Raw genomic sequence first — 22,514 nt, forward strand, 5'->3', positions numbered from 1 at the left:
GTGGAGAGATGGGAACCGAGAGAATTGTCACGGCCTGAGTTTCAAATGCCAACACCTTCACTAGCGCCCAGCAATTCTCGAGGTGATATGTGTCTGTCTCCTTTACAATCTCCTAAGCGGATCGAGATAGACAAAGCCGATGAGAAAGGGTGTTTATAGCCATGGCGAGGCTGTAGTTTCTCCGAGGTCAAAAATAGCGCTATACAAACTCTTGGCATGTTTGTCCTTGTGGGTATGTTTGCTCGTCCTCCATTGAGCATCACGCACTTCCAGCCTTGTCCCGCAGTCAACAGATGTGCCTAGGTATGTACCAACATCTTCTACATGCGAGCCCCTTTGTCGCCTCTCCAAAGGCTCGTACGTAGGATTTCCCAGCTCACTTCACAACTATACAGTGCCCCCTCTGCCAGTGCAAACATGGATCCATCCCTCCGTTCCCACTACCTTGCGGACAATCCTCCAACCGTCGTCCGCCTAGAGATCGCCCCTCACTTCGCCGCTCTTTCACCCAAACACAAGCGATATGCTCATCATCTGAGTCGTGCTTCTTTCCATGGCACTCGAGTAACGCTAGCACAAGTGTCGCCCGAATCTCCCGTCATCTACGATCTCATCCTTGCCCTACATCGTGCTTGCAACGGTGACTACAAGAAACTCTCCGCCGATACATCGGTCTCGTACCCCAATATTACCCTATGGCTCGAGTACGCTGCCCAGTTCTTAGGGAACACGGGCAACTACAAAGGCTTCGGAGACTCCAAGTTCATACCGAGACTCTCACCCGAAGATCTCAAGAAGCTCTGTGATGTGAACGATGACTGCAAAAAGCTCTATGAGAAGGCCACGCAGACAGGAGGAGGTATATATGAGACCAAGAATGCGGCTCTGATGCACCTCGGATATCCAGAGGCAGGCCATATGACAGCATATTACCCAGATTCGCCAACAATAACCAAGGAGGAGATATCCATCGTCGGAGACGCACTCGAGGAGAAGAAGCTGCTGATCGAGAACACCAGATTGCGGAAGCTGGAATCTGGAGATTTCGAGTTGCTCATTGCCTCCGCGGTCTCGAACCCCCCTCCGTCAGAGCGCGATCTGGGCGATGTTTTATCAATTGACTTGCCAGGAAAACTCAGTGGCAAAAAGTTGCATCTTCGTTTTGGGGATTACCAGGAAGAGATGGCCAAGATCACCCTCGAAATCAAGAAGGCGAGGAAGTATGCCGCCAATGAGGTCGAAGAAAAGATGCTCGACGAGTACGCGAGGTCCTTTGGAACAGGCAGCATTCAGGGATTTGTGGAATCACAGCGCTGGTGGATCAAAGACAAGAAACCCATGGTCGAGACCGACATAGGGTTTGTCGAGACTTATCGAGACCCCCAAGGTGTCCGCGGTGAGTGGGAAGGCTTTGTTGCTATGGTGAATCAAGAACGAACACGCGCTTTTGGCAAACTTGTCGACGCAGCACCAAGCATGATTCCCAAGCTACCGTGGAGCAAGGAATTCGAGAAAGACAAGTTTCTGAGTCCAGACTTTACTTCATTGGAGGTGCTCAGCTTCGCAGGGAGTGGCATACCCGCCGGCATCAACATCCCGAACTACGACTTCATCAGACAGAATGAGGGCTTCAAGAATGTGAGCCTCGGAAACGTCCTTAGTGCTAAAGCTCCCAATGAGCCAATTCCGTTCATTCGCAAACAAGACGACGAGCTCTTCCGCAAATATCGCGATCCTGCTTTCGAGGTCCAGGTGGGCATCCATGAACTGCTTGGACACGGTTGTGGCAAGTTGCTCCAGGAGACAGCCCCTGGAGAGTTCAACTTCGATATTAAGAACCCACCGGTCAGCCCGGTCACCAAGAAACCAATCACCTCATACTATAAACCTGGTCAGACCTGGTCTAGTGTCTTTGGGTCGATTGCTTCATCATACGAAGAGTGCCGCGCTGAATGCGTTGCGATGGCTCTCTCCTGCGACTTTGAGATTTTGCAAATCTTTGGATTTGGCAATGGCAAGGAAGATATCGGAAATGAGGCCGGAGACGTTCTGTACGTGGCGTATCTGCAAATGGCACGTGCCGGAGTGGCCGCGTTGGAATACTGGGATCCGAAGTCTCGAAAATGGGGCCAAGCGCATATGCAGGCTCGCTTCTCCATCCTCCGCACATTCATGGATGCTGGTGGCAACTTCTGCGAGCTCAAGTCTGGGAATGGTGACATCAAGAATCCGGACGACCTCGAAATCCACCTTGATCGGAGCAAGATCCTATCCCATGGACGTCCAGCGGTCGAGGCTTATTTGCAAAAGCTACACATATACAAGGCGACTGCTGACTTTGAAGCTGGGAAGAAGATGTACGACGACATTACGAATGTAGATGATTGGTGGGCCGAGAAAGCGAGACCGATTGTGCTGAAGAAAAAGACACCTCGCAAGGTATTTGTGCAGGTGAACACTGTGTTGGATGAGGAAACCGGAGATGTGAAGCTGGTGGAGTACGAACCGACAATAGAGGGGATGGTCCAGAGTTACGTTGACCGTAACGTCTGAGAGATCAGCAAGGGCAGCATATGAAACCGCGATGCATATGGAATGATGTCTATTCATGACGAGGTCAAGCGTTCTCGCATACCTGATATCACGATCAGCACCGTGGGAATAGCATGAGCCGTTGGTACAAGTGATTGAATCTAGAGAATCAATCCCAAAAGGCAGCATCAATGGCATATTCCAATGCCAATCACATTGACAGTATTCTGACACCAACTCTTGCTTTGTCTTATACAAAGTATAGATGGCTGGACTTGAGTTTTGGCCCCATTTCAAGCTTTTTCCCTCGTGGTATTTCTCCGAAAGGCTTGGCATGAAGGATCCGCGCCTTTCGCCTCCTGGTCTGGAAACCGAAACTGGCCATTTTCCCTGCGCTGCGCCACTTCATCTGAACCAACCTATCGCTACCATCGTTGTGTTTACCTATTTTGATCGATCAATCAGAACACAGGTCCACAACACCGAGTACAAGTACTACCACCTATCGTTCCCTAATAATAGCCCCCAAATCCTTCGGGTGAAAACAAGAGGTCATGTCCACTGGATCTCGGTTGAACCACATCAGCGACCCATCCGTTCAAGACACTAGGCATACAAGTCAGGTACACTCGTACTTTTGGGAAATGATCAGTAAACCGTTGCCTCTAGGCGCTCGCCTTCGCCGAGGATGCTGCCTCTTCCTCAACAACGACTATCTCTGTTCGGCACGGGACTCTTCATGGCATTGCTTCGATGAACCCTACGAGTACGAGGTACTCAGGGGTCCTGCCACACGCTAGTCAACCCAGCGTCTTCTCGATGGAACAGCCTATGGAGCAAACCTGGGCGGCTCTGATTGCACCAAATGCTCAATCCTTGGTGGGTCGCCAGTGAATAATCCACGCTTAACACTCACACCACGACTCCATCCCAGACACGGCGCGATCCTTCTCGACCCAGGCCCACGGATATTGAGCGAAACGCTCCTTGACTTCCCCAGGCGCCCTAAGGAAGGATGGCATGGATGGAAGAGCTGAGTCTTCGCCGCGTCGCCTTGACAAGTGAGGTAAGGAGCAAGAGAGGTAGCTTGCCCAACTTGCGACTTCATCTGCTTACTTTGCTCTTTACTACTCTGTTGTTTCCCACTTCGTCGGGTGAAACCGACCCTAGATTCGTCTTCTCCATAATATATCCTTGGTACAGCTCACTCTTTCTCGATATTGACGATCCCCATCATCAAGATATTCCTTCAGCCCACAACTTTTCCAGTTCTAAGCAGGATGGAAGATTAATCGACTTCTCCTACAGAAATCCAACATGCCAAGCTCACGATATGCCAAGTTCAATCCTTTCGGGGGCTCTCAGCTGACGGACAGCCCGATCTCCGAAGAGCCTCTACAATTTTCCAACATCATTCCAGATTCTGCGTTTTCCCCTCTGCCGGGAAGCTCGCCCAGCGACCATGATGCGGACAGACACTCAAAGAAGGAATGGGCCACAGTTGGTGATCGACACATTTCGAGCAAGTCGACGAATGATATCGCTTATGGCGCTCTTGACGGAAGTCGACCCCCGAGTAAGGCGGATTTGGATTTGTGTGATGCGGAAAGGCTGACACAGTTACAGGACGTCGGAGAACAAGCAACTCATTATACAGAGTTGCCTCTTCTATCCGCGACTATGCTGTCTCTCATTTCAGCGTCCCAGCGATAGCAGCACCGTGGGAGCATGGACTGCCCGAGAAATATGGCTCGGGCTTACCCCCTTCCAACACAGTCCGCTATTTCGACTATCGACGACAACGGCGGCGACTGTTTATGAACAGCAGTGTCCAATGGCTCATCACTGCCGGTATTTGCGCAGCGATGGCAAGTTGTCTCTATGGCTTTTCCACCGTAGTAACTGGTTTGAGCACCGCGCGGAAAGAGATCTTCAACGCCTTGATGACTGGATTGTCACTATGCCTGGGTCTGAATCTCGCGTCCTCGTTAGGTGGCTACGCACAGATGATGCGTTGGCGCTTCCTGGCGTCGGGGTATCGCACGCTCCAGGATTTCGAGCTTCTCTTGAACTGCGATAGTCAGACCCATGTATTCCGCCTGATCTGGGCTGGACGCACCCGTGGGAGGCTTCTACCGAACAAGACGCAGGTTCTTGCCGCGATCTGGTTACTGATCAATATCGCTGTCCAGATATTCACCGCCTTGTTAGGTTTGACCTACTCGACTGATGTCAGTTCTCGCTTTGTGCACCTGACCTATGGAAATGTTAGTATACCGGACCTTTCGTACATCGGCAACTCCCGGACCACGGCTCTTTACGCAGGCAACCATGATACTGTGCAATCTCTCCTTGCAGAAACAGCTACCGCGAATGAATGGGGCATCACTGGCCAGGACTTCCATGTGTTGACGATTCCCTTCGATGAATACCTGGGCATAGAGCAGTCCATCTACACAGACGGAAGCCAGTACTGGTATCGCTTCATTGACCGTTCGCCGCTTTCGTTGGGCTTGACTGCCGTGACTCTCCGCACCGTAAACACCACTGCGACGTGCCAATCGTTTCCCATCACGTACGGTGGCTACGCGGGCTTCCAGACGGACAACGCCTCGATCGCCGCGGACGTGACTTGGGTGGATGGAAACGGGAAAGAACACACGTGGAGCATCCCCGATGTATCTACAGGCGCCACAACCTGGATGTCGAATATGACGAGCGACTGCGGCCCTCGATGCATTCAGATCTATGCCCTTCAAACTGCGGACAATTCCTCGACGAGTGTTCCGGAGCCGCGGTTCTGGAGCTGTCTATCGACCGTCTCTCATGTGGACAACGCCGATCTGTATCCCACCCCCGAACATTACCGGATCGCCGACACGGAAGCTCAGGTCCTGGCCGGGGCGATCGGCTGGTCCGGCGTGTTGATGGCAAGCGGCGACAACTCCTCCTCGACCTCGGAGGAGACCAACCTACAGATGGTGGGGTACCCGGCGTCCAGCCAATGGAGTCCGCCGGGCAACCTGACGGCCGAAGGCATGGCGCTGCTGGTGATGAAGTTCACGGCGGGGGCCATCGCGGCTATCGACTCCAACGGGCCACGACTCAACGTGACGGGCGTCGGTCCCGCGCCAGCCCAAGTCATCGATGTCGAGTGGCGCTACGCCGGCTCGATCCTGAGCGGCATCCCCGTAGCGCAGGGCCTGGTGCTCCTCGCGGTCATCCTGCTCGCCGACAAGACCATCATCAAGGACACCAGCCACCTGAGCATGGCGCGGCTGTTGAGGCCCATTGTCGACAAACTCGGCGACACGGGCTGTCTCTTGACCGGAGACGAGATCGCCGAACGGCTGGGCAACATACGTGTCATCTACGGCGTTCGGGACCCGAGGAATCCCGGACTCGGCGCCAACGGCATCGGCACCGATGACGACGACGACAGGATACGACACCTCGACATCATCGAGGAGACCGAAGGTCTCGGATTCAGAAGAAGACGTATGCCCGAGGGGCGGTACGATGGCGTCCATCCTCTGAGAGGAGAAGACGAGAAGGAGCCGCTCCTGTCCACTGGCCGCGGGGACGAGGCGGACAGATCGGATAGATCTGGCAACGAAGCCCACGCGGGCAACGTCTCCAGATCGAGATCACAGTGGACGAAACGTAGGATGAGCATTTAGTTGTGGCGAGGCGATGTGAGGTATTTGTCATGATTCCAATGAACGATCCAGCAGGTGATTCCCACCATGTCCATTTTTCGTGCTGAATTGTATACTACTACACACATAGATACATACATATGTATATACAGATGGAGAATAGCTGGACAACAGCTCGACGGATGTACATATGTACCGTCTTACAGTGTATACATATAGGCGAGGAGAGATAGAGAGAGGCAGATATATATACATTTTATGCAAATCTATGATCGACCGACTCTGAACCCAATCTACACAGATTACCCAGGTGCCTTTGTAACAGCGCAGTCAAATTTTCAGGATTCGCATTCACATTTTGTGGCGTGCTTGTTGGTGCAATCTGGTCATCCTGGGGGTACGAACGTAGGTCCTGTACCTGGCAACCTAGGTAAATAGGATAGAATATACCATACCGCGTACCGGGTACAGATTCTAGAATCTATATATCATGTATGAATATAGCGTGTACTGTATCTACAGTAGGTGTCTCGTATAGTATATCTCATGATCTTTGTCTTTCTTTGGTTCCGGGAATATCGTGGCGTGGTTCGGCGAATATGCGTTCATCAAGGACCGGATTCTCCTGTTTTGCCATCAATGTGAGGTGGAGAGGCATAGTCGCGCGGTTCCTCCTTGACGGGCAAGCACGTAGTAGGGGTCTCCCTCTCCCTTGCGAGAGTATACCAAGGAAACCCAACTCTGGCTGTCTCCATGGCTTGCTCAAATTTATTTCATCACTGCGGCGGGCAAGACTCGAGATGTGTTCCGAACGTTGATCACAGCTTCGGGCCATTGGGCTTCTTCTCGTATGGCCCGCCTATCATCTTCCTCCAAGTGTCATCGATGCTCTGTTTCTCCACCAGGCTCTTCTTCTTCCAGGTTCGGTTGTGCTCTTCCTCGTCCTCACGCCAGATCTTCATCTCGTGTCCGATCCAGTCGCATGCGGACTCCGCCGTCCGGTCTACTGCCTCCATGGCGATGAGATGGCCAAGGTCTTCGAAGAGCACACTCCGGACTCTTCCTGCGGGTACGCCTCCGCTGCCTCCAACGCCGACACCCGTATGATCCATTTTTGCCTTGCAGGCGTCGGGCGTGCCGACGTCGGATTTCCCACCAAAGACGTAGAGCACGGACGGCCGGAGTTCTTCGAGGCGGAAGAACGTCTGGGGCCCCTCGGCGCGATAGAAAGGATAGATTGCTGGCAAAGCAGGGTTCAGGTCTGGGTGAGTTTTCCGATTTACGGGGCGGCCGTTGTATCCGTATCCCTCGAAATTCGGCCGAAGGAAAGTGAAGACTTCGTGGGAGACCGGGGTTGTTAATGTTACCTTGGGCGACCCGTCATTATTCTTTGAGCCGTCCGGTCGAAGCAAAGTTGGCATGTCTCTCAGTCCGTATTTCACCCATCGATCTAGTACGCGAGGATCCCAGGCTTGATAAAACTTGCTCTTTTTGAATGACTTTGCAGCTTCTTCGCGCGAAGGCCAGACATCACGGCGGAATGTGGACAAACGTGCCGGGTTAGGACCCGCTGTTGGAGCGACAGACGAATAAACTTGGATTACAGGATCGATGAGGACTAGAGTGGTGAGAAGACGGGGGTGATGGTACGCAAGATTCACTCTATAAAAAAAGTCAGCGCAAGTAGACCCGAGACGTCAGAGCTCGAGCCATACAAGTGATTCCCGCCCATTGAATGGCCGATACCTATGATCGGCCGCGGCATCTGGTCTCGCTTCAGATTGATCATGTGTAGTAGATCTCTGGGGTGATCATTCCAGGCAGGGTCATTCCCAAGCAGTTGTTCGTTCAGAACGCTGCTGCGACCCTGCTGTGCAACATCGGCAATCCATATGCTCCTTATACGAAAGCCATGTCTTTTTGACTGAGCATGTATATCATCCCATAGTGGCTCGTACAGCTCTTTGGGGAACCCATTTGCATGTGCGCCGATGATCGTGACATCTCCAGGCTGCGGGTTCGGATTGTCTTTCGGTATATATTGTTTCACCGCCAGATGCAACACATCTTCCTGAGCGCCAGCCGTAGCTCGGGGATACTCTCGAATATGCTGACAGGGAATCGTGTGCTCGACGATGTGGAAGGACGACATTTTCAGGAAATGGGTCTGTATTCCTTCGGGATCCCGATGGCAGTTCTATGTTGACATGAAGATATGTTTAGCCATTAAGATGAATTTCATCCAGTGACGGTGCTAGACTGAGATGTGCGGCATCCCGTCGACCATGAGGTCCATGTGGCGCCGCACCATTGCGATTGGAAAACTTGCCGAGGTTCTGGCTACATCTCGGGCCGGAACCACTAAACGCGAGGATAGAGTCAACCTGTCCCAGATCCGTCCGGAAAGTGTAGGTTCTCGTCAGTAATCATGAAGTGGTCTTGAGATCTGTACATATCAGTACTTGTAGGGGTTTTATCCCCGTTGGCGAGGTGAGCAAAGAGTAAGACGAGAATGGAGAGAGGTACGGCAAGGCTTCTAGCCACTCTGCCACTCTGACGTGCACGTGATGGGGCGCGTCTAATTTATTTCCGTCTGACCGCCAATCAAGAGACGCGCTTCGAGAAAGCGCGTCAAAGTGCGCGAAGAAAGATGGCGAACGTGGTACGAGACAACAACCGCCACATTCTCGCAGTTTCACTCACGAAATAATGCGACTATCTTTGATTCACGAGAACGCCACCCTATGAACGGCTGTGCTGTTGTGTTTTCGTAGATTTGTTGGCACTCCCACATCTGCTATCGCCAACATGGACAACGATCGGCCTGGGGGAGCAGACACTAAGCTGGGTCTATTCGCCCAGTGCAGCATTGCGATCGTTCGCTCTGCTACCCTTCCAGAGAAAGATGCCGAATCCGTATGTGCTATACCGCAGTCCAACGTTTCGAGCAACGTCGACTGACCAAAGTAGTTGGCTTCCGCCCTAAGACTGCACCACGGCAAGGTTGTGATTGACCAGTATCCCGAACATCGCCTGGACCTACGAGACATTACCCATGTCATCTCTACCACCTCCGACTTTCCCGACTATAACTCCTGCGTCGATGCTCTGATTCCTGTCGTCAAGCCCACCTGGTTTGAACACTCACTCGCGAAAAGTAAACTCCTCAACCCACGTCAATATTGCGCCGATCCTCGTTACTTCATGTCCGATGTGGTGGCATGTGTTGGCGACTTGCCGCAGGGCGATGCCGATGCGATAGCTGGCGGAATATTGGCTATGGGGGGATTGTTCTCTTCGAGACTCACAAGCCAAATAACTCACATAATTGCCCTGTCAATGGATTCGGAATCTGTCGCAATCGCTACAAAGAAGCAGCTTGCCGTCAAAGTTGTCTTACCCCACTGGGTGGATGATTGTTTGAAACTAGGAAGAAAGATTGATGAACAACCTTATCAATTTCCAAATCCAGAAATCCTGGAACCGGCTGGTGGCAGGATCCCTGTTGCAAAGCGGAAGAATCAAGTGAATGGAGCTGCACACCCTGACCCTATACAATTGAAACAAGATCCTAACCCACCGCGGAAGCTACAAAATGTCTTCAAGAAGAAAGCCATCATGCTGGCGACTGATTTGGGCATTGGCAGATATCTTCGTGAGACTCTGGAGGGGCTCGTAACTGCTGGAGGAGGGACGGTCACAAGATCCGTGTCCAAGGCCGATATGTATATCTGCAAGTATCGGGAAGGGACAGATTACAAGATCGCCTCGAAGGCAGGAAAAGATGTTGGGAACCTGTCCTGGCTCTACTTCTTGATACAGACTGACCAGTGGACATCGCCGACGCGCCGCATGTTACACTATCCCGTTGCCAGAGAAGGCCTCCCAGGTTTTCCCGGGCTGGTCATCAGTCTCTCAAACTATAGTGGGGAAGCGAGAACGTATCTTGAAAACCTCATCATCGCCACTGGTGCTAAATGCACCAAAACCCTCAAGCAGGACAATACACATCTTATCACCGCCCACGACCAGAGTGAGAAGTGCGCAGCTGCAAAAGAATGGGGGGTTCACATTGTCAACCACCTCTGGTTGGAAGAGAGCTATGCACGATGGAAGATGCAAAGTGTGACCGACAGGCGATACACCCACTTTCCCCAGCGTACAAACCTGAGCGATGTCGTCGGCTACACTCAACTGGACCGCAACGTCCTCGAAGAACATTTCTTCTCTGACATCGACACCGAGATGACGGATGTCGCCGATAACAAGCCAATAGAGAACGGAGCAGGTGAGGTCCACCAGCCATCGTCGGTTAGGAGGACCAAGGACGAACAAGCCGCCAAATCGGCCTCCGGTGGTCCCAAGCAGAAACCCCAAACCCCAGTGACCCCCAGATTCATCGCATCTGGGAAAGAGAACATTACACCCCCAACAACACACAGCCGCAAGTCCAAAGAAGTTGCAGTGTCTCGTTTGCAAGTGCAAGCCGAGGACATTCTCCTTTTCAACAAGGAGACCAAACGAAAGGGTGGGGTCCTCTATGGCGGGCGACGCAAATCAGATCCAGATCGTGTCCAACTGGGTCGGAAAAGGTCGATGGAGGAAGTGGATGATGCCGACACGTCAGATGACAGCGATGCGAAAAAGATCAAACGTGAAGATGCACCTACAATTCGACTTGTGGTTTCTGGGTACAAGAAATGGCTCAATAATAGCAAAGGCGAAGATCGTGATAAGGTAAGTGCATATCTGCATCTATATCCTGTAATCCTTCTGCTAACGGCAATTTAGAAACAACTTCGCGACTTAGGGATACTCATCACTACCGACGCCAGCAAAGCCACACATCTTGCAGCTCCCAACATTGTACGGACTCAGAAATTTGTGACTGCTCTCGCTTACGCACCCTTGGTCATCTCGACGGACTTTATTGATGCGTGTCTCGCTGAGGACAAATTACACAATCCAGAGAAGTTCAAGCTGCGCGACAAAGAAAATGAAAAGAAGTTTCAACTGTCTCTTGACAAATCTCGACAGCGGGCGAAGAAGAATGCGAACCGACTTCTCCATGGCCGCTCTATCTACTGCATGGAGAATATCCATGGGGGCTTTGACATATTCAAAACCATTGTGGCAGCCAACGGGGGCCGCTGTATGCTGTGGAAGAATCGCAAAGGAACAAGGGTTCCATCCGGACGAGCAGACAGCGAGCTGTCTACGGATACCGAAGAGAACCACGACGTATATCTGCTTAGCGACAACGGGAAGGAAAACCACGGCTTGTGGTCACGTTTCAGGGAGATGGCTGAAGGCAGTCGGAAAGTACCGAAAATAGTGACGTCAGATTGGCTACTGGAAACTGCAATGTCTCAGGAGATACAGCCGACAAAAGTGTACGAGCTGTAGGGCTGCGAAAGATGATGATCCTGTCTGATGAAGCAAATGAAATGACTCTTGCCTTGGAATCATAGCCGGAACGGATTGCTTTGTCTGTTGAATACCATTCAGAAGAATTTGACACCTTGCTGATCCTCTGTTCCGAAAACCTGCGCCTTTCCCTTCTTTACCAGTGTGCTGAGGCTCTTCTGCAGCACTTCCGTATCCAGGCCATAGAACTCCTGCTTCTCTGTCGTTTCGCCCTGGACCAACTCATAGAGCGTCAAAACCGTGCCTTTCTGACCGGTTTCTTCAACCCAGTTCACAATCAGGGTCGCCCATTCCTCGGGTTTCCGCCACCAAATCCAGGCCACCGCCTTCTCGGGCCCACGCCATTCGGCCCTCTCGTCACCGTCCTTGCTGGCCATATACTCTATCACAGCCTTGGCATCCTTCAGACTCAGACCCTTTTTCAGCCTCGCGTTGTAGAACAGAGGGCTCTGAAGGGTGTCAATGATGGAGAGCTGGAAAAGACGGTAGTGGCGGCAATAGCGCTGGATGAACTCGGACCATTTTTTCAGTTGAGCTTGCCGGGTTAGGGAGGTGGGCTGCGGGCTGAAGAAAGGTGGGAAGTTGTAGCTCTTCTTGAACACCGATTCTGGGAGGTCTTCGTGTGATGGCTGTGGCTGTCCAGTTGCAGTATATGCCATTTCGGGGGGTTGGGGGGTTCTTTGGTACCGGGTGATGATCACCACATTCTCCTTCAGCCCAGAAATGGGTATCTCATTTTGAACCACAAGTAAAGAACGCCGAGTATCATCAAGGGAATTGTAAGGAGCGTCTTGATATCAGCCTTTACCACAACAAAAGATTAGACTTCTGAATCTCTCAACATCTTTTGTCCTGGTGCCTCACCAATGGCCCCGCTTGGACAGGGGAGGTCGTCACATTTTACTCCGGAATATGGAACAACAGATTTTCCGCCTTGGCCTCACGCAGCACTTATTACGTGACTACCTCATGCGGTGCCTCTAGAAAGTCGCGCGGCTCGCCTTTCACTAGCATTCCCGCGTTCCCCAGTCCAAAAAGAACTTGTTCAGTCGCATCGCATCTGGCAACCAATATTCAACCACCACCCTCTCCAGCGCGTCGATACATTCTACCACTCCCCTAGATGGGAGCAGAAAGCTTCAAGGCCGCGTGAACACTCTCCCCTGGTCTCCACGCCCTCGTCGTCTCGCGCACGCCCCCTTCCATCATGCCGCGAAAACGAACCAGAGACGAGATGGAGGTCTCAGAAGTTGAAGAGAAGAAGCAAGAACCCTCTCTCCTCCAGAGGATACGGAATATGTGGGAATTCGCCTCCGTCATGCAGTTCATCTTCTTCTTTGGCAAGGTTCTGAAGATTGACGAGGACTTTGACATCGAGGTGCGCCCTCCCCTCCCCCTGTCTATATGGATTGACGGCGACGGATACGCGGCGGAGTGTTTCTGATGCACGGATTCGCTAAATATCGTTCTGTAGGACTTTGAGAATGAATGTCTGAAGCCAGGTTATTCGGACAAACTTGAAGAGATCGGCCTCACCCTCCTCAAATGGATCTCATCCCATAGGGGTCTAAAGTCTGACAACCCTGCTCGCCTCGCTTTGCACATCACTAACTCAGATGCAGTTACGATATCTGGGATGAATACACCCGCCGACAGTATCTGGCCAAGGCCCCTCATCTGAACCCCTACGGTGATGCTGAAGAGCCAAAGCGGTTTCGAGATTTCGACATCTTCACAAAGATCCGAATTCTCCACCAGCTTACGATATGGACGTTTTGGAATCCCGACCGTATGAGGGAAAAGATGATAGAACATCCGCGCGAAGCTGATCAGACCGAATGGGTAAGTTTCCTCCCGCAGAGCATGTATATCGCAGATTCTCACACCTCGCCGAACAGCGCATTGAAGAGTTTGGCTACGATCGACATGACCGTCAGTACTACCTCCTCGATGATAATCGATTCTATCGACGGACTGAGCCTCCGTTGCCGCGAGCTCCAAAGGCAAAACCCAAAGCAAATTCCAAGAAAGCCATCGCTGCCAGAAGACGTGAGAGCAAGCGGAGAAAGTTGGAAGCCGAAGCAGCTGCAGCAGCAGAAACCAGCGATGTCGAAGAAGATAATGAGGAGAACACTGAGGCAGAAGGCGTTGAGGAGAAAAAGCTTGAGGCCTGGGAAGTCGACACCTTTGGTGGTTTCAAGTGGGAATGCCTCTGCATCACTCTTGGTGATTATCAGGAACTCTGCGAATCGTTGAAGAAATCGAAGGATCCCAACGAAAAGGCTCTACGAGACCGACTGATAGAGGAGGTTGTGCCTATTATTGAAGCCGCCGAGGAGAAACAACGTCGCAAGATAGAGCGCCGTGAGAGGGAACTAATGTTGATGGAGAGGATGGTCGGCGCCAAGCGATCTAGTCGATTGGCAGACAAGCAAGAACGAGAAAAGAAAGAGGCCGAGCAAGCCGAGGCCGAAAAGAAGAGACAAGCTGATCTGGCTGCCGCCCGCCGTGAGCAGGAGAGACAAGAGAAGATGGAACAAGAAAGACAGTACCGCATGATGACCCGAGAACAACGTATCAAGGATCGTGAGCTTAAGAGACTGCTCAAGGAAGAGGAACTCGCTAGAGACGAGCTCGAGCAGAAGCGTATTGAGGAAGGCGAGGCCAGAGGGTCTGATCGAGCCCTTAAGCAACGAATGGAGCGGAACAAGAAGGAGCTGGAGGATCTCGAGGCCGAAGAGGACTGGACCTTTGATTGCTCCGGGTGCGGAAAATACGGCAAGAACTTTGTAAGTACGACCGTGCAAATATCCTCATGGGCGACTAACCAAGGTCTAGGACGATGGCTCTCACAGTATCTCGTGTGAGAGGTGCAACGTCTGGCAGCACAGCAAATGTCTGGGCATCTCCGAATCGGCAGCGGAAAAGAAAGACTTCCACTTCGTCTGTAAAGATTGCAGGCGTAAGGAAGAAGATGCAAAGAGGCCCAAGATTTCCCTTAAGTTCCGTGTTGGCACATCGTCCTCGCCAGTCCCACCAAGTCCAGCCCCTGCCACGTCCAAGTCGGTCGTTGAAATTCCCACACATTACACTCCTCAGTCACCAGGCCAGGGGAAACTGACAAATGGTCAGCAACGTTCACCTCCAAATCAGATGGCCAGTCCCTCTCCATTTCCTCAACCCATACAGATGAATGGTCTCCATTTCCAGCAGTACTTGGGCCCTCCACAGCAAATGTCCGGTCAGGCTCATCAGCAGCTGGCATCAACAAACCCCCGACAGACCATGCGTCCTATTCACCCTTACCCTCCCGGGATGAGCAATGGCACAGCTAGAAGCCCACCGCTCCAGGGTCAAGGGAACTATTCATTTTACAACGGTACTCAACATACCTACCAAAATCCTGCTGGACAAAGACCATTGGCGCCCTCGCCTCTTCCTAAACACCCACCACAAAACTCCGGCCCTCACATAGTGTCGAACAGCGGACGCCTCCCTTCCCCTGTGATCAATCGTCCTACAATATCACCTACTCAGGGCAATATGGACGTCGGCCCCGTGGCAGGCATACCACAGAAGTCGCTCCAGTTCCCTCAACAAGCCACGAATGGGGTCTTTAGCCCTGCCAATGGAACATCCGTCCAGTTGCAGAGCACTCCCCGCCCATCCTCTCAACATCAATCCCAACCCGCTCAAACACCGATTTCACGAGCTCCGACCTACGCTCTATCGGGACTTTCGCCTAAGAAGCAACAGACCCCTGGGCCCTTTCAACCACTCCCGGCTGGCAGTCCCCAGAACCCGAATCCATCTTCTTCTCCACCCATGTCCGCATCCTTCAGGCCAACGATCTCTCCAGCCGGAACTGCTGGTATTACTGCTTCCTCTCCTGGCCAACATCCTGGTGAAAAGCGAATGGTCAGCGGGACACCCGTTCTTCCACCCATTGAGAACCTCCGACCCAGTCCGGAGCAGTTGAGGAATATGAGTTCTACCGAACCAGTCCCGACACCGAGTAAGCAATCTCAGCCTCCGGCACAGTCTCGCAGCCCGTCCCAGGTCTCAGGTAGTCCACCTCAAGGCAAACCTCAAATGGAGATGCAGGCCAAGGTTGAAGATGCTAGAGTTGTTGGTGTGGCAGATTCGATGAGTAACGAGAATGGGTTGAAGACGAGGGTGGAAGGAGGTTTGCAAATGAATTCAATTCATCCTTCCCAACAGGTACAGAAGACGGACAATACTTCGGGTACCAGGGACGTTGAGATGCAGGACGTGAGATGATTGAAGCGTTTGGATGGTGTTTTGGCTCAACACCCTCTTTGCAACTCACAGAGGCACAGTCTTGGGAATCTGGCGGGCATTATACGAGTACTAAGCAGACTAATTCGTTTGGAAAAGTACGGGTTCTGTCGCTCTCGTCTGGCCAGAAGACCGAAGGCGACTTTATCATATGGTTGGAAGTGCTCCCCAAGAAGTGAGTGGGTGGACCGACCAGTGTAGCACGCACGAGGTACGCTTGGATGAAATTAGATGAAGACGAGAACTGAACCCAAAAAAAGACACAAAAATGCTACTTGCCATGCTGTCCCTCTTTGCTTTGCAGTGCTGCCTGTGTCTGTTACCGAGCTTTAATGAGATTATATAAAAGAACGAAAATGAATGCCCCGCGGCGCGGGTGTCCGTACATGATATTTCATGTCATGTTATGATTTGCTCCATTATGTAATGTATCGTTGTGATATGTTGTGTTCTTCTTTCTCCGCCGTGGTTTTTTACGAGAAGGAACCTATGTAGGTAGGTAGGTAGGTAGGTAGGTGAGTACATACATGGAAGTACAAGTCAAGTATGAATAAGGACGAGTACGAGTACGAGTGCACAAAGGACTTGCATATATATATATATACATATACATACATATATACATATATGCATATACAAAGTTACCGTTTACCTGGGTATGGATATACCAGGGAACGTCATGCACGGCACTGTAGCACCCTCGGGCCTTTTATGGAGGTCAGTTGGGTCGTGAGAGGAGGCTGTGGATAAGGGAAGGGGGAATTAGTAGGTAAGGAAGTAAGGATAATCAACTAAATTACCCCTTTGACACTATGCCAGGAAAAAGGCATCCCAGAGGTGTCTACCTATCTATCTATCCCTCTATCTATCCAGCCAGACAGGAAGCCTTTGCTGAGAGCCCTGCTGAGAGTACTACTAGGAGTACTGCTGGGAGGGCAGCCCGAGAGATCTCGTATGTAACTCGTACCAAAGCGTGAGGGAAAAGGCCACACCACGGCGTCTCTGCTTCATGTTCACATGCAGAAAATATGCGTCGTTACCATTGTCACTGTCATCATCCCAACCACCACCACTCCGCATTGTGCAATACACTTCGAAGCCGGGAATTGATTTGGAATGAACCTGTCCAGCACAGCACCACACCACTTCATCCGCGTAGTTCGTCACGTCCAGTGCTGTGCAACCCAATCCAAGCTAGCTCCCGGTAATACCGGCATTGGGAAACGTCTCGATAGAAGCAAGGGAAAAAGCGTGGGTTGCCACGCTCAGTTCCAGATACGTCCATTATGCACCACAACGACCCGGTGGACTTTGTCGGCCGACTCCTGCAGCGTGCCGTTGACCCAGCCCTCGATGCCTTCCTTGAGGAGACGCTGGTAATTCTGGATGGTGGACTGGGTGAACCATGCGATGTGGGCGGCTATTCGGGGGGAAAGAGATGAGTGGTCAGTCTCTATACAGTACAAGAACTCATCTCATGATAAATGAAGCGTGGTGCGAATAAAGGTGGAGGAGGAGCGAGGGGAAATGGGATGAGCAAGGAAGCAATGATATGTAAAGGCACAAGGCAGGACTTACAAATGGTCAAGTTCGGCACCTCTTCTTCCCCTTTGGCCACGTCTGGAACCAACGGACTCATGCCCGGTCCTGAGGGTTCTGTTTCCAAGACATCGGTCGCCGCGCCCGCGATCCAGCCTTCCCTGAGTGCCTGGGCGAGGGCGCGTTCGTTGACGATTCCGCCGCGGGCGACATTGATGACGATGGCGTCTTTGCGCATGGTACGCAGCTCCTTTTCGCCAATCAGGTCGATCGTGTCATGGTCTTTGGGCAGACACACGCCGACCACGGTGGCCCGCTCGAGGACTTGGTCAAAGGACACCCTGCCGGGGCGGACCGTCGTCACGTTCTTCCTCTCGCTGATCAATACCTCGCCGAAGCCGATGGCCCGCGCGAGCTTCTCCAGTCGAGTCCCCAGCGTGCCGTAGCCCATGATGCCCAGCGTCTCCTGGCCACAGCCCAAGGGTGGACCCGAGGGCCACAGTTTCGTGAGTGTGCCCTTTTCGACCCACTCGTTGGATGCCGTGATGGTCTTGTGCACCTGCACCACGCGTCTACGGGTCGCAAAGTACAGGCCGAAAAAATGTTCGGTGACGGCGTCGACGTTGCCGGCGGGGCACTTTGTCACGGTGACGCCGCGGCGCGCGCAGTCCTGCTTGTCCACCCACTGGATCCCCACGGCCATGACAGCCAGCACGCCCAGGTATGGGGCCTTGTCCATGTCGCTCGGTGTCACGGGCACGACGCAGGCGATCACGATGGTGGCGTCCTTGATGCGCTCGGCGACCTCGGACGGCGGCGTACGTTGGTGCACGTCGATAGTGTGAGGGAAGTCGAAGCTGGGCATCTTTGCGTGGATTCCCTCGAGGACGACGATGTGGTGCTTGTCTTTGCCGGGAGGGAGGCGGCCGGGGGTGAAGAGAGGGGTGGTCGTGCCGTTGGTGGCCATGGCGAATGTTCTAGTTAGAGGTGAGGTAGGGAGGTGTTGTGAGGGTCTGATGGGAGGACGAGAGAGTGAGGATGGACTGTAGCTTCTGGCCTTAGTCGCGAAGGTCACTCGAACCGAGGAATCTGCCGCGGTGAATCCTGGCTTGCCGCTTGTCAGTGAGTTACTGTGTGTCCCGATCTTGCCCACAAACCCGATGCCAGAGAAAACTGTTGAGGCGCGATTGAACTTGAAGGAGGAAAGTCTGAGGCGAGACGTCGCGGTGTGCGGTAACGCTGTTTTCCTGAAGAGTGGTAATGTCCAAGTCATCAACGACTCGACTCGGATTCAATAAGTCGAGGAAGTGATTTCAGAGACTGTATTGATCACAGATGCGGCTCGCTCGCCAAAAGAGTCGTGAGTGAAGTTGATTCTCTCCCCTCAAGTCATTCACTGGCTTTTGCCCTTGTCACTTATCGAGTCCTTTACGCGCAGACTCTCTCTCCCCCTTTTTCTCCCTATCAGCTCTGGATACCAGGTCTGCAGTCTCCCCCTCAAGTCTCCAAAAAAAGCAAGACGGCCGAGACAATCAAGACCGACTCTCAAACCAACCTTCCTCCTTCTTACCTAGATAGCACCTCGGAGCGTGCTCGTCCGCGTCCTCCTCACCGATATCCTTATCCCGTCCTTCACCGTGACTTACTGGGTGTTCGGCAGCAGCCAATCCAACCAGTACCACCTCCAGAAACCAGGGAGAGGAAGAGGACGAATACGCCCAACAATCTCACTCCTATCCCAAGCCAAGCAGCCAACCCAACTCAACACCCTTGTAAGTCCGGTTTCCTTTCCCCGTCCTCGTTTTGACTCGATCTCTTTTCTTCTTTCTGTACTTTTTTGTATCGCAGGAGAAAAAAGAGTGCCGATGAGTTGACTCCCTTATCTTTATCTAGCAAAATGTGTTATCCACCGCGCAAGCCGTCCAGCAGAAAAGACTCCCGGGAGTAGCAATAGCGAGGGATTGCGGAGTGTATATACTCGCTAGGAGAAGAAAGAAAAGGGTCTATAAATTCTCTAGGAATATACAGGTATAGATATAAGATATGGAGATATGGAGAGATGGGAAAAGGGTAAAAATATGGCAGGGGAGGGGAATCATGCTGATTGTCATTGGATATAATATAATATACAACGTACTTATCCGAATAGGCGAGGTTTTCTTTTCCCCAATGCTACGTGCGTGGCGATTGGTTGCGCCCTAACAACGACAAGTTACTTTACACTCGGTACAAGTACGAAGTAGGCAAGTAGTAGGTACAGTGCTGGAGGAGGGGGGGGGTTTCCCGTTCCCACTTTTAACACGAGTAAAGTGACATTGATTACAACCCCCATCCCCTTCTGCCATCCCACTCGTATTTACATATCCACGAGAACAAATACACCCAGACGAGGTACATACATAGGTACGGAGCAAAGGACCTAGGTACCTCCTCGATACGGTAGTAACCATCTCCCCTTTTGCACAATGCCAAAGTGCGGACCGGGTTATGAGGATCTACCTTCTGGAATTAAATCCTATTTCCTATATCCTATACCCCTTATCCCTCGTCTTACATCCCGGTAAGCTGGTAATCCAACAGTCCGGGAAAAAATGTATCTCGTAGTGATTGATCGATTGGTCCTAAACAAACCCCTGGACCCTCATGTCCTCGTATATCTCTACATAAGCGAGCGATCCTTCCAACGCCCTTTGCTGCAGATCATCATGATCACTATCTAACAAGGGCGTGGTTTCGATACGACGTCAAGTGCTCTCTCTGCTCCAGCCCAAGCTCAAGCTCAAGCTCGAGCCTCGGCTATACAAGGCGCGGGCCGATCATCGGGCTTTGCAAATAACCAATTGAGGCCATGAGGCCATGAGATCATATGGTCCAGCCAGCAACACGCGACCATATTCTTTTGCTAGGGCTAAACATGTGCTTGGGTATATGTATACACACTTTATCTCCGACACTTGCAGTGCTAAGCACCGTACAACTCGAGGCAAAAAACGCTCTGCAGCGCCCTCAGGCGACTATTAACACGATCCCTATGCCATGATCAGAAAGAAATGGTGATGATGCATCCACTGAACTCCCCCTCTCCTGTACATCCCTGTCGACCGTCGTATTAATACAGACTTAACTTGCGCATCAGACTCGGGAAATGCCCCTCGCCCTCTTGTTGCTTCCGAATGTTGACTGCCACTTGGCTCTCCAGTGTCTCCGTCTCAATCTGACCTAGGATCGTTTCGTCGTAATATTTGTACAAGGTGCCGCCTTCGGTCCATATCCGCCGCAGGGTGACCACCGTCGCCAATGGGGAGTAGACCTGATATTCCTCCTTTTCAATCTGTTTTAGACGTTCCAGCGACGTGTATGATACCTCCCACTTGCTGTTCGTCTGCCGTTCGTATTCGGCGAGGATTTCGTGCGGCGTGGCCGTGAACGAATGGACTATAAGAGTTGTGTTTCGAGAAGCGTTGGGATTCATGAGTGCCGCGACGACGAATTTGCCAACACTGCGATACGGCACAAGTTAGCACCCTGACTACTAGGGAGAAGTTGGGGAAACCATACTCAGCCATGGCAGTAAAACTGACGGGTCCATCGCCGTCTCCCAGCAGGATGGCCTTCTTCTCATTGACGTCAAACTGTCCCAGCTCGGGTCGTGCCTTCATCGTGCCAAAGTATAGGTCGCTGTACGGTCCCGTGACAAGGTATGTGTGTTCCAACCTCTTCATCGTCTTCATGTGTGCCCGGACTTTCAGCTTGAGCTGGTGAGGCGGCTCGTGCGCCGACTCGGGCCAATATTCGATGTCGGTGCCATATTCCGAGGTGAAGAAGCGGCGTACGCCTACTTGCTCGGCCCAGGTGATTAGGTTGATCTGCTTCTCAATGCCGCCACGGCCGACGCAGGAGACAATGGTGTCAATGCCTGTTTATGTGAGGGTTGCACGTTAGTCAAGAGTCGCATGCTGCAAGCGTGCCGGTCTCGGCGTGGTGGACGGTGTGTAACATACCTTCATACGCCCTCTTGACCGCCGACTCGCTCTCCAACCGGCCCGTGAAGATTTCGACGCCCCATGCCTCCAACGCTGCAATATCCTGCACCTTTTCCACTAGGGTCCTTTCACTGGTCAAGACACATATTCGCTCAAAATTTTCCCGTGCGTCGACAATCGCCCGTGTAATGTATGTGCCTATGACGCCTGTCGAGCCGATGATGAGGATATTGCGGGTGGACTGCGGAGCTTGCGAATAGGCCGTCATGGCCGCTGGAGAAGGAAAAACCAAGCGGGAAGGATCAGGGTGGTGGCGTTTATTTGGGGGGGAACCGGGGGTGTAACCGAGGATTTGGCTCGTTGCTAATAATTAGGACAGGTGTGCGAAGTGTGTGTGCCTGAATCGTTTTTCTCCCAAGGGCTGATCGAGCCGCAATTCGTACGAGTTGGAGTGCCTCTCAGGTTCGCGCGACAGAAGGGGACTGTTTACAGCAGACCGAGGATTGGATGAGAGTCGGAGGGTCAGGCTAAGTAAAGTGCTGACGGTGGAGCGTAGGCGGCGGGTGGTCTGCGACGGACTCGTAGGTGTGGAAGACACATCAAAAGACAACTCTAGGCCGCGATGTTGTGGCAGAGAAGTGTGACCGATGGTGAAGGAGTTCTAGTATATAGGAGTGTGGGATGCGTGTACAAGGCTTGGTCCCGAGGTGGGGGTGAAGCTGTGGTGAGGAGAGTATTTGGTGGATGGTGGTGCTGAGAAGAAGAAAGACGAGTTGCTTCCGAATTTGGCTCTCGCCCTCGTGTCGAGCTTTGGTTCCGATCCCCTCGATCAGGGTGTGTGTCTGCGTATGTGTACCTCGTACTCGTACAGTAAAGAGCGAATGACACTACGAGGCACAAAGGAAGACGGACTTTGCTTGCCAAATTTAGCCTTGCCTCTTGCCTTCAAAGGCCCCCAAAAAGGGAAACAGGAGAAGAAGAAGAGGTGGAAGGGATTGACCGGAAAAAGGGGCTGAGAAGGACAGACCTGGTCAAGTCAAGAGCCTCATACAGCAGGAGTTCAATCAATGATTGA

At 52.2% G+C, this 22,514-nt stretch overlaps 8 protein-coding genes across 8 annotated transcripts; 4 read left to right on the forward strand and 4 right to left on the reverse strand.

Annotated features, from left to right (window-relative positions):
- Nucleotides 1–417: 417 nt before the first annotated feature.
- On the forward strand, nt 418–2,553 carry AYO21_02072 (hypothetical protein; the record flags this gene model as incomplete). The annotated part of the gene is made up of 1 exon (XM_022652053.1): nt 418–2,553. The coding sequence occupies one exon, from the start codon at nt 418–420 to the stop codon at nt 2,551–2,553; it is 2,136 nt and encodes a 711-aa protein (XP_022515797.1).
- Nucleotides 2,554–3,849: 1,296 nt separating this feature from the next.
- AYO21_02073 (hypothetical protein) lies at nt 3,850–6,212 on the forward strand (the record flags this gene model as incomplete). The annotated part of the gene is made up of 2 exons (XM_022652054.1): nt 3,850–4,108; nt 4,159–6,212. The coding sequence occupies 2 exons, from the start codon at nt 3,850–3,852 to the stop codon at nt 6,210–6,212; spliced, it is 2,313 nt and encodes a 770-aa protein (XP_022515798.1).
- A 797-nt stretch (nt 6,213–7,009) lies between these two features.
- On the reverse strand, nt 7,010–8,343 carry AYO21_02074 (hypothetical protein; the record flags this gene model as incomplete). Its single annotated transcript, XM_022652055.1, has 2 exons — nt 7,010–7,853; nt 7,907–8,343. The coding sequence occupies 2 exons, from the start codon at nt 8,341–8,343 to the stop codon at nt 7,010–7,012; spliced, it is 1,281 nt and encodes a 426-aa protein (XP_022515799.1).
- A 656-nt stretch (nt 8,344–8,999) lies between these two features.
- Nucleotides 9,000–11,597, forward strand: AYO21_02075 (hypothetical protein; the record flags this gene model as incomplete). The annotated part of the gene is made up of 3 exons (XM_022652056.1): nt 9,000–9,107; nt 9,162–10,928; nt 10,983–11,597. 3 exons carry the CDS (start codon nt 9,000–9,002, stop codon nt 11,595–11,597), a joined length of 2,490 nt encoding a protein of 829 aa, XP_022515800.1.
- Nucleotides 11,598–11,695: 98 nt separating this feature from the next.
- Nucleotides 11,696–12,277, reverse strand: AYO21_02076 (hypothetical protein; the record flags this gene model as incomplete). The annotated part of the gene is made up of 1 exon (XM_022652057.1): nt 11,696–12,277. One exon carries the CDS (start codon nt 12,275–12,277, stop codon nt 11,696–11,698), a length of 582 nt encoding a protein of 193 aa, XP_022515801.1.
- Nucleotides 12,278–12,825: 548 nt separating this feature from the next.
- AYO21_02077 (hypothetical protein) lies at nt 12,826–15,899 on the forward strand (the record flags this gene model as incomplete). Its single annotated transcript, XM_022652058.1, has 5 exons — nt 12,826–12,996; nt 13,093–13,190; nt 13,241–13,460; nt 13,517–14,407; nt 14,457–15,899. The coding sequence occupies 5 exons, from the start codon at nt 12,826–12,828 to the stop codon at nt 15,897–15,899; spliced, it is 2,823 nt and encodes a 940-aa protein (XP_022515802.1).
- Nucleotides 15,900–17,182: 1,283 nt separating this feature from the next.
- On the reverse strand, nt 17,183–18,423 carry AYO21_02078 (hypothetical protein; the record flags this gene model as incomplete). The annotated part of the gene is made up of 2 exons (XM_022652059.1): nt 17,183–17,337; nt 17,496–18,423. 2 exons carry the CDS (start codon nt 18,421–18,423, stop codon nt 17,183–17,185), a joined length of 1,083 nt encoding a protein of 360 aa, XP_022515803.1.
- Nucleotides 18,424–20,565: 2,142 nt separating this feature from the next.
- On the reverse strand, nt 20,566–21,707 carry AYO21_02079 (hypothetical protein; the record flags this gene model as incomplete). The annotated part of the gene is made up of 3 exons (XM_022652060.1): nt 20,566–20,956; nt 21,015–21,372; nt 21,458–21,707. The coding sequence occupies 3 exons, from the start codon at nt 21,705–21,707 to the stop codon at nt 20,566–20,568; spliced, it is 999 nt and encodes a 332-aa protein (XP_022515804.1).
- Between the last annotated feature and the right edge of the window lie 807 nt (nt 21,708–22,514).

The sequence above is a fragment of the Fonsecaea monophora genome (genome assembly GCF_001642475.1).
Source record: "Fonsecaea monophora strain CBS 269.37 chromosome Unknown Scaff8, whole genome shotgun sequence".
Lineage (NCBI taxonomy): Eukaryota > Fungi > Ascomycota > Eurotiomycetes > Chaetothyriales > Herpotrichiellaceae > Fonsecaea > Fonsecaea monophora.